The sequence below is a fragment of the Coenobita brevimanus genome, chromosome 17, assembly GCF_032717465.1.
Source record: "Coenobita brevimanus isolate Jiangsu-jjx chromosome 17, ASM3271746v2, whole genome shotgun sequence".
Taxonomy (NCBI): domain Eukaryota; kingdom Metazoa; phylum Arthropoda; class Malacostraca; order Decapoda; family Coenobitidae; genus Coenobita; species Coenobita brevimanus.
In genome coordinates, this window is record NC_136970.1 from 3,543,945 (window position 1) to 3,558,121 (window position 14,177).

A 14,177-nucleotide genomic window follows, 5' to 3' on the forward strand; every position below is an offset into this window, starting at 1 on the left:
ACATACCGTGGGTCAAGTGGGTCACTACCTTTGCGTGCTCCTCTGTTACAGGTAACACTAAACGTTGCCTCATCAGACCACAACACTGACAACCATTGCTCCTCACCCCAATTTAGATATTTATTAGCAAAGGCAAGCCTACGAATTCTCTGGCTGCTAGAGAGAAGAGGCTTTTTCACAGGCCTGTGACTTGTGTAACCAAGCTCATGCACCCTACGAGACACTGTTCTCACTGACACCTCACCAAACACTTCCGGGTTGCTCTCCTTAATTTTCCTTGCACTCACACAAGGATTAAACTCCACTGCATGTTTTAAAACATTAACAGACCTTGGGGAAGTTTTCCTAGGCCTACCAGACCTCGGTTTCTTTGTGGGAACTTCACCACTGTTTTCCTCCCGAAACCGCGCACACCAACGACGCACTGTCGATCGTGCCACACCAACCAATTCACTAATTTCCTTTGTCTGGTGGCCTGCCTCCTTTAGAGCAATGATCTGGGATATGATTTCACTCGATAGTTCATGGGTAGGTGCCATAACTAAGTTCTGAAGGCCAAAACACTGCGGGACACTCGGTAGAAAATGGCGCAATTTGGGAGGGACACTCGGCGGAATTCCTCTCTCTCAGGCAGCCTGTGGGCAACTGAGGCGGGAACCAACCAGCGCGTCAGAAGGCCCCAGGCTACCGTGACGTCATGCTCGGAGCTCAAACTTGTGGCTCAATTCTTACCCCCAAAAATGGGTGATTCTTTTTGGGCCATAAGTATTGCGCGCCCGCCGGACAACGCTGAATACTTCTGACGAGCACTGTATGTAAGGTGGAGTGGGGGAGAAGGAGAGGGAGGCCAAGGATGAGATGGAGGGATGGCGTGGAGAGGTGTATGAGAGATGGGGGTGTAAGCTGGGAGCAGTGCTGTGAAATGGCAAAGGACTGGGTGACATGAAAGTGATTTGTTTGCGGCCACCCCTTACGGGATTAAAGCATCTGGAAATAGATAGACAGGTTATCTTTCAACCCTCCACAGAGTCCCAAAGCAACAGCATGAATTCTTATGTACCTTCATCTCCACTAATAAAAGCTTACAAATGCCCCTACCCCCCACACATAGCAAGGTACATTCTTTTAATTCTATCTATCTATCCGTCTATTGCCAGCCACCATAATCCTGTAAGGGGTGGCCATATGACTTTGAGTTATTTGTTTTACAGGCAGGGCCACTAACCCTCCACCAACCCACTTGCTGACACGTAGGGAGCACGTACGGTTCTGAGAATTTAATAACCTATTGCATTGGATAAGTCTGAGCAACTGATTATTATGTTGTCTTCCCTCTCACTACCATAGCTACAGTACAAGCCACTTTATAGATTTATTACCAAACACTGATATTACTATACATATAATTTAATGACTCCAACATGCTTTCATGCATCACCCTTGGTTACCTAATGGGGGGGCACTCCACACTACTCAATCACTGGCAGCCTCCCTTTACAGTCCTTTGTTCCTAAGGTCATACTCTGTGACCTTATCCTAGGTCTGCCTCTCACATCCCTACCCCTGATGTTCACACCCCTCACCTTTTGCTCCCAGTTGTCATCCTTAATCCTCTAAACATGCCAGAATCATCTCAATCTATCCCTCTTCATCAAAACACTAATACTTTCAAGTCCCATCCTTCCTCTCAACTCTACAATCGCAATCCTAAACCCCCATGCCTCGCATTTAACTCAGAATAGATAACCTGGGGTAATAATTTACCACTAACTGCATCACTGGTTGTCACGTGGTAATTACGTAGGCTGCAAATCTCTGCTTGCCTCTACCTTCACCTGCCCTAAAACCCTCTTTGCAAGCAAAGTGTCTTATTTTCACCCCTGTTCCTAGGTGCCTTTTTTGTGCTTGTGGGAATTATATATCCCAGGTTACCATCCACAGTACAAAGGCAACCTGTGATAATAATTTCCTACAAATTGCGTCACTGGTTGTCACGAGGTAATTACATTGGCTGTGAAACTCTGCTTCCCTCTATCCACGGTACAAAGGCAACCTGGGGTAATAATTTCCCACTACCCGCATCACTGCTTATCATGAGGTAACTATGTCGACGGCGAAACTCTTGCTTCCCTCTACCTTCACCCACCTTTAGACCCTCTTTGCAGGAGGGGGTGTCCCCTGCTACTAAGTACCCTTTTTGTGCTTGTGGGAATTATATACCTCAGGTTACTGTTCACAGTACAAATTTTATATACAGAGACAGAAAGTGAAAATGGCACTTACATGCTGTGTGAACACTATGTGAACACTTAAGACATTTGAGTATTCCATGACAGTGTAAGGTCATGTAGATCCGCTTACAGTGACCCCAAGACCCTCTGGACCCAGTTAGAGTCAACCATTTATATATTTTTTGTCATGTTTTTGTTCTTCACATTTTTGTTTCATGTGTTTGATGTGAACTTTATATGACATATGAGTAATCGATGAAAGTGTATGGTGATGTGTTAGAGGAAACAAGATAAGAACACACACTCCTTCTTACAACAGCAATGTCTACAAAATAATGTCTTAATTTTTTATTTAAATTTTATATTAATTTTTTTTCTTTTCATATTTAGAAAATGATCTGATATTCTCTTTTAGATTAAAAAGAATGCACAATGGTTCTAAGTTTTTCCTGTATTTTTGCAGCTCGTTAAATGCCTAACACCTTCTCCAACCCCCTTCCATGGGGTATATCCTACCCTAGGTTACCTACAGTGTTATGGCTGGTTAAGTTGTCTATCCTGGGCTAGTAAAGACACACTACTCATCCATCTACTCATTAAAATTCCTGTATGTTGGAGCCTACAAATATTTTCTTCCTTTACAGTCCAGGTCTCACTACTGTACAGCTTTGCATACCTAAAACAGGCTACATACAAAGACCTCTTAGCACATAGGGACAGCCCTGTTAGGAGAGGCAACACCTCCCTGAAATTTCTCCAACCACTCCTTACCCCAGCCACAAAGCTGGTTCCAGTCCCACCTCCAACACATAACATGTCCCTCAAACAGCAATAGTCCTTCATACATTCAAGAGATGCTCCAGCATAATCAATCCTCTCATGTTTCCCAATCTCTGCATGCTCTCCCTAACATACCGCACACACGAAATAGGCATTTTTAAAATATGAATTTGATATTTGTAAAAGCTACAAAGAATCAGGGGAAACAATCCTATGACTTGGGTGGCAGTCTGAATGTACGGGGATGAATGGAGAAGAGATGGGAGAAAAAAAATATACTGATACCGTAGGTTTGCATGTTCATGCCAGTATCCAATACTGGCAATACACCTCTGGTGCATGTGATAGTCAAAACAAATTATTATCCTTTCACCTGAACTTCTTCCCTACATCTACACTTCCAATGCTTTCTCTATTTCTACATCCCATCAGACTATTTCCTGGCATCCATCTTGCACAGCACACACCATCACCCTAAACCACATTCCTTTGGTATTATGGAGCATGATATCTAGAGTAAGGTTATTCATCTCAATGGAATCATCCCCAGAGAGAAGAAGCCCAAGGATCAACCTCCCCTCTCCCCTGTGCCCCAGGAAGTACAAGGGTGTGTGCTGTAAGTCATGGATGATGGGGCTGCCACAACCCTGGTCCAATGTGCTGTAGAAATGGAGAATAATCAAGACTTCACACCTAACCTTTTAAATATCTTGTACAGCATGAAGTAAACATTGTATGTGGGTAGCATTCTTCCTCCTTGGTATGAGGTGCAAGCTTAACTCAATCTGTAAGAAATTCTTCTGATCTTAGCTTGACTACCACCAGACTATTTTACTCATATCAGCAATCATGACTCTGGCTGATTTCCATTTTCCCTTTTACTTCAATGTTTACTTTAAGATATTCAGGCAACTGCCAGATAATCTATTCACCATAAGAAAGCCCCCTTCCCCACCGCCCACTGAATAGGTTCACTGAACTTACCAAACATTTAACATCCACTTACTTTCAGAGAATTATAAGAATAATTTGAACTCAGAACCTAGTTCATGTACTTTATGTACAGTACTTACTGCAAAAAGAAAAGATTCAGTCTTATTTCAAAACAAATTTTCACAATTATTTGTTCCACTTGCATTAACTAGACACTGTAAGTTTCAGCGTTATGTGCTTTCTCATAAGCTATGAAAGAGCCAAAAGAATGCCATAATGCTCTATTTTCTGTATTCTGAAAATATCAAATTAACACGGAACAATAATAATAATAATTTTTCTACCACAAAATGCAAAAATGACAAGGTCTCCAAGGATACAATCATAATTTTGATAACACTAACAACTTTGCCATAATTACAATGCACATAAATACAGTGGCAAGTCTTTGAAAATAAGACTGAGAGTAAAGTAGGATGAGGTACACCATTTGTGGTATTGCATACAACATGAAAATGGTGTAGTATTGTACATCAGTGAAGAAGGATGGAAGAAAAGTGTCAAAGACAGTGAAAGATGTATGTAAAGGGAAAGAAGCTTGTGGGAAATTCTGTTCTGGCCATTCCCTATTGAGGGGTTCCCAAGGGTAGAGCAAGGCATCAGAGATGATGATTAACAAAAATGCCCACATAACACAAACTATCTATCTATCTATTGCCAGATGCCTTAATCCCTCATACAGGGTGGCCACAAACAAATCGCCTCCATGTCACCCTGTCCCCCGCCATTTCACTTCCAAGCTCCCAATTCACACACCCCTCTCTTGTATACCTCTCCACTCCATCCCTCCATCTCATCCTTGGTCTTCCCCTCCCTCTCTCCCCCTCCACCTCACTCATATACACTCTCCTCATCAGTCTCTCACTCTCCATATGATCAAACCACCACAATGTGTTTCTCCTAATGCTTACTGTCACATCCACATCCACACCACAACACTCCTTCACATCCTCATTTGTCAGTCTGTCTCTCCATGTGACTCCATACGCTCCTCTCAAATAACTCATTTCCACTGTTCTCACTCTTGACTTGTGTCCCTCCAACAATGTCCAAGCTTCACTTCCATACGTTAGAGCTGGTATCACAATACTGTCACGTAATAACTTTTTCACTTCCATGCTCACTTCCCTGTTTCTTATCACTGCTTTCAAGGAACCAGCAACATTTCTTCCTTGTTGTACCCTTTCAAGCACTTCACCCTCCAAACTTCCATCCTTACTCATCACACTACCCAGGTACTTAAATGTACTCACATTTTCCATTTCCTCATCATCCAACCTCACTGTACATTCACTGACTTCACCTCTCTCAAAGACCATCACTTTACTCTTCCCTACAGTCGCCTTTAGATTCCGTTTCTTACACACTCTCTCAAACTCATCCACCAAGCCTTGCAGCTCCCCTTCGTCTTCACTTAACAACACAGTATCATCTTCAAACAACAGTACAGGGAGTTTCCAAACACTGCCCTCTCTCATTAGGGCCACTCCAACATCCACTGCCCTACCTTGTATCTCTTTTATAACCCCATCCATATACAGACTGAACAACCATGGAGACATGACACATCTCTCTTTCAACCCAACTTTCAAATAGAAAAACTCACTCAGTTCACTATCCACACACACTGCAGCCTTAGCACCCTCATACATACTCTTCACAGCATTCAACAACTTCTCATCTACTCCATATATACTTAATACTTTCCACAATCCTTGGCTATCCACCCTGTCATATGCTTTCTCCAAATCCATGAAGGTCGCATAGAACTTCTTTCTCTTCTCTAGAAACCTTTCCACTAAAGATCTAAGAATGAATATCCGATATACACAACCTCTTCCCTTCCTAAAGCCTCCCTGTTCTTCTCCAACTAATTCCTCTGTTATTTCCCTAACTCTGTCAATAAGTATCCTACCGTATACTTTGCCTATTACACTAAGAAGACAAATGCCCTTATGATTACCACACACTTCTTTTTCCCCTTTCCCTTTGTACATGGGAATAATTATACCTGACTTCCAATCCTCTGAGACTCTACCTTCCTCCCAGGCCAATCTGCACATCTTCCACATCCATTCCACTACTATCTCTCTCCCATGCTTCAGCATTTCACCACACACTCCATCAATTCCTGGGGCTTTCTCCATTTTGACTTTCTTCATTGCATCCACAACTTCCACCATACTGATTTCTTCCTGTCTTCTCACCTCCCTCCTTCTCCCAGCCATTCCCCAGCCACTCACATTCGCATTACTTTCATTCTTTATGTTCAACAATTTATTAAAGTGTTCTCTCCAACTGCCCACTTTTTCTCCCTTCTCAACTAGTAATCTACCATTTTTATCTTTCACTCCCCTACTAACTTCATTGCCACCCTGTCTGACTCTCTTTACCTCTTTCCAGAACATTTTCTTACATTCCCTCCACTTGACACTCAAATTCCTCATCCACTCCCTTCTTACTCCCTCTTACTAACCTTTTCACCTCTCTCTTCCTTTCTACATATAACTCTCTTTTCCATTTCTCAACTTCTTCCATCCCCTATTTCTTATCCATTCATTATATGCTTTTTTCTTTTGTGCCACAGCCTGTCTCACCTCTTCATTCCACAAACACCAAACAAAAAATACAATCAGCTCTCACCAAACACACACTTAGTGAGTGTATATTAACTATCAAGCATGAATCAAATGATCCAAAATCTGACTTTGTGGAAAAATACTGTAAATAATACAACCTCGGATGGAACAACAAAAAATGTACGGTACATAAGCCACTCATTATAGGCAATGTTTTTTTTCTTTTTCTTTTAATCTCCATATGCCAGGCAATATTGAACGCAGTCGTCACCTCACTACGGGTAATTTCTCAGACACTGCAGCAAACTGCTTGTTTTCAAACCTTAAAATCTCATAAAGTATGGCACTTAGGGAAATGAATTAATGACCAATGTACTCATCAACTCTTCCTCTTGCGAGTGAAAGAATTCCCAGGTCTCTAGGTCATTGCACTGCTGAGTAATGACATGAGGAAGAAAACTAATTTTTGGCCGCCATTTCATCTCAGCACCAAAGGGTAGGGAGGGAGTCCCTCTATACCACACAGGTGAGAGTCAGTCTGTTCCTTGCCTCTGCCAGGTGTACAAAAATATCTTCAGGTTCCTATTTGTCTGTTTCTGTCTGTGCCACCCATAGCCAACTGCATCATCCACCCTTGCCAAGCCTCTCTCCAAGGATTCTAGAAAAGGGCTCTGTGATAGTGCCATAAGGCATGTCTTGGATGCAACAGTGTCTGGTTTATCTAGTAGTGGAGTAAGTTATCACACTGAGAGCAAAACCACAGTCAGCACCACAGGCAAATGCACGAACACTTCCTGCTCTCACGCAGCGAAAATTAGTTCTCTTCCTCACATCATTACTCATCAACGCAACAACCTAGAGACCTGGTTGTTGCGTTGATGAGTAATGACGTGAGGGAGAGTTGCTGAGTTACAGAGTCTTTCATTTGTTTCCCTAAGTGCTATACTTTCCGAGATATTAAGGTTTGAAAGAGAGCAATTTCTGAGAAATTGACCATAATGAAGTGATGACTGCGTTAAAAATAGCCTGGCATTTGGGGGTTAAGGTGCTCCAATCGGATTTAGCCTGGGCAGGATTATATCCAAGGGATGGCTGGGGTTTATTGCTCACATCATGCCACTCAGGGATGAGGGAGGCTGGTCACTCTCATCTCAACCTGCTGCGTGCCGGCTATTTTTAGCCCTCTGGGTCACCCCAGTGCCGGCCATTTTTCGACCCTTTTTTTTTTTTTTTTTTTTTTTTTTTTTTTTTTTTTTTTTTTTTTTTTTTTGCTAAAATAATAGATTTTAATGTGGAACAACGAATTTCGCCATTAAAATGCTCACCGAGGCTCGAAAATTAGTTTTGTTGACTCCTGCATACTCGTGTACAGGTATAGCCGCTCTCTCACGCTCACCACGTACGTGAGAGAAAGACGTTTTTTATGTAAGGTATACTCAGGTATTTATGCTGGGAAGGTATAGCAATGTTCAGTACATTTTTCTGATCACTTATTACTTCAGCATCTATCACAATTTGCGTGTCTTTCTCACTGTTAATGCATTATCTTACACTTACTTGAAGATAGGTACAACCTGACTTCATTATGTACAGTCCTGGCATTTACAAGAAGGTCTTTACAACTTGACTTCACTATATAGTCCGTACACTTACAAGAAAATATTTACAACTTACACTTACATGAAAATATTTACAAAATGCCTTCACTATGTACAGCACTGGGTAAGGCACACAAGCAGAGTGAGGCAGAACGAGCTTGAGGGGGGAAGCGAGTGAGTGTATGGCCTTGACAGCCTGGGGGATGGTAGAGGAACTGTTACCTTACATGCCTGCCAGTTTTTACCCGCGAATCTTGAAAAATGCGGTCACAGTGAAGTTTTTTATTTTAGACCGTTTTAAAACGGCACTGGCACTGGCCGCGACATTAAGTCAGACCGTTTTAAAATGGCATTGGCACCCTGTGGGTTAAATGTCAGGAACAACTTGCCTTGCCCTGGGCTCCTACACTTCTCATGGGGCAACAGAGGATTGGATGACGACTTAATGAATGAAAATACTGGTCTACAGTAGCCTTGCCTTTAGTCTCTACACCTCAAAGTGGGTAATATGAGTGCTGATGTTAACAATTTTATCCAACACAGAATGCAGTTGGTACAGCTTACCTGGGTTTGGTAAGGCCAATCTGCATCTCTTATTTTTCATCAGAAATTTGCTTCATATAATATTAAAGTGCGCTGTTTGGTGTAATGAAAAATGGGACAAAGCAATGACCATGGATGCAAAATGCATGTGCATACACAAAAATACATCTCAGTAAAATTAAAGAAACTCAACAAGATAACAGCAAGAATACAGGGAATTTCATCCTGCAAAAAAGACAAGCAGAGAAGAGAAGAGGCTTGATGAAAGCTTTTGTACAGTAAGTATTGGCCTGCCATGCCTGCACCAAAGACAAATGAATGCTGTGTCAGTATTCAAACTCACTGTACAGTACTACAGAACATATGAGGATATAACTCTCTAAAACATATTCACACTCCATTCATCATCATCCTTTTCCTACCTAAGTGCTGGATGAGGTAAGGGCCGCCACATATCATTCAAGCCCTACGAATTTTGGCTGTATCTCACTAACCAAACCATCTGAACATATTTTGAAGGTAATTCTCTCTACAGATGCACTTCACATACACCTGACACACAGATTCAATCCTTCAACTGTCTATCAAGTTAAAATTGGGGTACTAAACTCTTCGTCATGAGCTCCTCTATACATAATCCATTCAACCAACTAAATTCACCTGTCACTTTCAATTTCCTAGCCTCATTAACTTCCATACCTCACTTGCTCAAACATACATTTACCATATCCATCCACCATCCTGGCCTAACATGCCTCCTTCTACATTCCACCTCCTTCACATAAACCCTCTTCACTACCATATCAACATCCATTCTCACCATACAACCATACCATCTACGCACCTTTCTGTCTACTGTATTAAGATATCAAGAGACTCCTTATTCTATATTTTTCACATATTATTTCTTCTCTTATTATCAAAACCAGTTTTTCCTTTCATATTTAAAAATCACATAAACACTATTCAGGCAGTACTATATTCATTTTCAACATTTAACAACCTAGATCATACTTACCCCTTCCTAGCAGATCAACATCTTTATTGTCATAGAATTCTCACTTAGGGTACTCATCTATTGGTATAATCACAGCATTATTATATCATCTCAGTAATGTTATAATTAAAAAGTATAACATTCCTGAACACCAACATTATTTATTTCACCTTAGTAATAATTCACTGCTATTACTTTCTACAAAGCAATACATGCACACTTACTTGTTTTATGGGGTCATAAATCATTCCTAAGATTTACTGTTCCACTTTTGGGAAAAACTGTTTGAAGAGAGTAGGATACCTAGTCTGCAGCTACCACTTCAAGTATTAAAGAAGGTACAAGGCTATTTGCACCATACATAATAAGTGACTAGTTTACATCATCCCTTCATGCTGTATCAACTAAACATTCTCTAATACTTCTAATCTTTTCTCTCCCACTACAAGCATCCCTCTTATCCTCTATTATTTACATCTCCCCACAAGTTATTAAATACCTTGTGCTGCTATTCCTTCCACCTCTATCTTGATCTCCGGCTCTGCAACAAGGCAGGAGAGCCAAGCGTACATTACATGCACTTCTTAATGAATACAGGGGTATTCACATCGACAGACAGCACGATTTTGCAGCAACAGAAAGATATGTCAGAGAGACAAGTATCTTATAGAACAGTATTAGTAATAGGACCTACAGTCTGGTAGAGCTCTGATTATCCATATAAATCACTCTTCAGGCTGTTGGACAAACAAAATATTTGATGATGGGGTGTTACATTATAATACTGAAAATAATAATAGCAAAAATAATCTGGCCTTTCATTTCTCAAAAGCATCAGTTCTTCCACTGGAAAATCACAAGCACTCAAAACACATTTGGAGCTCTACAACTGCAAGAGTTGTGGCATTATTCATATAAAAAAACAAACCCTTCATCTGCAGAACTAGCACAAAACTAAACCCTGTAATTATGCACTGCAACACCTCTCCCAAGAGTGTGGCTCCTTAAGGACAGAAATGAAGGGATGGAACCAAGGGACAATTGTACAGCTAGGGGGCCCTGCTCCCTGGTTACATCAGTGCCACCACATGAATGCAACCCTCTCTGGCACCTGTAACCTTTGTATATTCTCTTACTATTCTTTAAGCATTACTCTGTGTTTATGAAGCCTTTCCACAGTTGTGACTCTGAAGTGCAGCCAAGCTTGGCCATGAAAAGCTCATTGTTGCCTAGATTAACTGTTTATCAACCGATAAACGTTTCAGTGATTCCTTCTGATGTCCAAAAGTGATGGCTGTAAGTGTTTTCAAGGTACTAAGCTGTACTAATGTTGTTTGTGTGTACAAAAAACTCCTATGTGTATCTCGTGTTATGTCCAATAATTACAGGATGTCTACATAAGGGATGTGATTAGTTAAACAGGGTGACCTGAGAGTTGGAGATTTATGTACATCTGGAAGAAAGAGTGACAGCTGATATTGTAAGTAAAGCAATTATTCTCAAATCTATCTATCTATCTACCTATCTATCTATATATATATCCTATAAGGTGAATACCCATTAGGATACCAAACACCCTCATCTCACTTGAACAATGATGCTGAACCACTCACTGACAACACCTACCTATTCTTGACAATGACATTCAACAATGTTTCCATCCACAACAGACATAAATAATAGCTTATGTGGTAGGTGGGGGCGCTCACCATCCACACACTCAATGTAATGCTGCTGTCGGGTATCTGCCCTTTCCTCTTCTCCATCCTCTTCTGTCTTCCTTTACTTCATTCTTTCCTTGTCCTTCTGCTATGGGTAACTTTACACTTCCTCTTCTGTCTTTCTTTCCTTCATTCTTTCCTCTTCCTTCTGCCTGTGGGTGACTCTACACTGAGTGACAAGCCAAATGGTTTCCTGTACACCAGGAAACCATTTACTACGCTGGGTGGTAACCATATAACCAAATTATGGCGCCTGGTGGTTTAGTGAGTAATTATTGCACTCCAATCGGATTGAGCCGGTGAAGGTTTATATCCAAGGGGTGGTTGGGGTTGATTGCTATTGTAATGCCACACAGGGATGAGTGAGGCTGGTCACTCTCATCTTAAATGTTGGGACCGACTGCTTAGCCCCAGACTCCTACGCTCCTCATGGGGCAATGTAGGATTGGATGATGGATGGATGGATGAAAAGCTTCCACATTCACTCATTCACTGTCATAAACTTTTCCAGATAGGTCAAGAAGTTGGCATTAACAAAAACAATTTTGGACATACCAGTAAAATCACATGTAAAACATACCAATCAGACTTCCGGGTAAAAAGTTTTCATTACCTACAGCATATGGAGAATCAGATTTCTACCAGCATAACTAGGAAACAACAGCATTCCTCCAAACACGCACACAATTTATACTTACTATTCTTGGCCTTGTGGCTGTGGTGGGACATGTTGGTTGATAGTGGCGTGAGTGCTACAGATGGTGACGGAGTTTTGCTGGCACTTAGCTCATCCTCGTCTTTGGCCTCACACTTCACCTTGGGAGATTCCACAGTCGGTGGGGGTTTGAAGGCGGACTGAGAGACTGTCTGGGTTGAGTTTGAGGTTGTGCTATAGCTGCTGTGGTTGGTACTTGCATTGTTACTGCTGTTTGAGATGGGGATCAACTGGAATGAACCTGCAAGTAAATTAATGAGCGATATTAACACTGGTTCTGAACCCTAGTTGAAGCTTTCCTGCTTTTATGCTTTCCTTCATGTACAGCTAGACCTTACCCACACCATTTATTAGTAGGAAATTGAGTTACAGTAGAATGATGATGATGATGACTTCTAAACCTGAACACTCATCACCATCATCATCACTGTCATCACCATTCTAGCTCTCTCTCAATAACAAATCGGGAAAGCAGAACCCAAAAGCATAACAAAATATTATAATCACCATACTGATTTTCTGGATCAAGGTTGGTCACATTAATCATTTCAGAAAACTAAAGTGTTCTTCCCAAGTTAGCATTATTATTTATCTACAAATAATAAAGCTTTATCACTCCAGAAAATGATTTGCTGATAGCCACTCCTTAATCAGTATCATATCTAAAACTGCCATGGCTTTCATTTTTTTTTGTGAAATATCACTTTGCAATTTATCACTGGAACTCCTCACAGCCATGAGTATGGGTGATTTATACAAAACCACAGCAAATTATCAATAAAATAATAACAAAATATTCCACAACAACAATGTTGATATGAAACCTAAATCTAAGATACCAAAATTAGTGCAAGGTGTTGAACTCCCAGAAATTTACTCACTAAATCAAACCAAATGGCATAACAGCTGCAACAGGTAGTGTTACATTATGTAAATCCAAACTGTGGGACCTGAAAAACTACTAAATGCTATGATCTCAGCACATTTAATACAGGGAATGAAAATAACACTAGTATAAGTGACTGGGGAATGGCCCGGAGAAGGAGGGAGATGAGAAAGGAGAGAGAGATCAGTAGGATGGAAGCAGTGGAAGCAATGAAGAGAGTCAACATGGAGAAAGCCCCAGGAAGAAGTGGAGTATGTGGCAAAATGATCTCACTCATGACTTTTTTTCATGCCACACCACAGTCTCACATCTATACGTTAATGTTGGCACTAACACTCTTTCACGTAAGCCTCGCGCAGCTGCAACACTCAAGCCTAGGTTTCTTATCAAGGCCTTCATTGCACCAGCTACTTTCCTTCCTTGTGTCACTCTACTTTCCTCTTCTTTTGAACATTTTCAAAATGAAAGGTCAAATGGGACAGCAGTGAAGATGGGACTGCCGAGGAATGTAAATGGAGTACAGAGAGTGGACAGGATATGAAATAATGTAATTCGTGAAAGATGTGGAGTGAAGAAGTCTGTGGACACAAGAATCGAAGACAGTGTACTGCGATGGTATGGTCATGTGGGGAGAATGGATAACAACAGAGTGGTGAAAAAGGCATATCTAAGCAAATCTGAAGGAGGGAGGAGGTGAGGTAGGCCAAGAAGGCAGAGGGATGTGGTGGATGACTGTGTGAGCAAGAGAAGTTTGGTAGCGGGTGAGGCTAGGGGACTGATGAGATTGAGCTGGCTGGATGAATATTGTGAGGAGGAGCGCATGATCAGGGATTTGGCACCCCTTTTTAACGTGACAGTGTCAGGACTGACTCTATCGGATATGACTGTGTGAAGCTACAGAACGTGGTGAATGTTTCTGGCGTACCGTATCAGACAGAACCAGGATTCCTGGGGTTTGAATGGTGAGTGAATGGAAGCGTGGCCCATTGGACTGGGCAAAATTGGGCTGTCTGGCAACTGTTACCCCTCACCCTCCCCTAAGATGGGAAAGAATGTCCGGATGATGATAACAATGATATGGTAAAATGCTGCAGCAAGGGATAGAGAAAATACTAGAATGGATATGGAAGATGT

At 41.4% G+C, this 14,177-nt stretch overlaps 1 protein-coding gene across 1 annotated transcript in view; it reads right to left on the minus strand.

Annotated features, from left to right (window-relative positions):
- LOC145391184 (uncharacterized) overlaps window positions 1-14,177 on the minus strand; it is a 33,979-nt gene that overhangs the window by 17,411 nt on the left and 2,391 nt on the right. Inside the window, exons 2-3 of the mRNA XM_080265863.1 lie at window positions 12,141-12,398; window positions 10,221-10,262 (exon numbers count right to left, since the gene is read on the minus strand). Coding sequence (XP_080121989.1) covers window positions 10,221-10,262; window positions 12,141-12,398 — 300 coding nt within the window. The remainder of the gene's footprint in view (window positions 1-10,220; window positions 10,263-12,140; window positions 12,399-14,177) is intronic.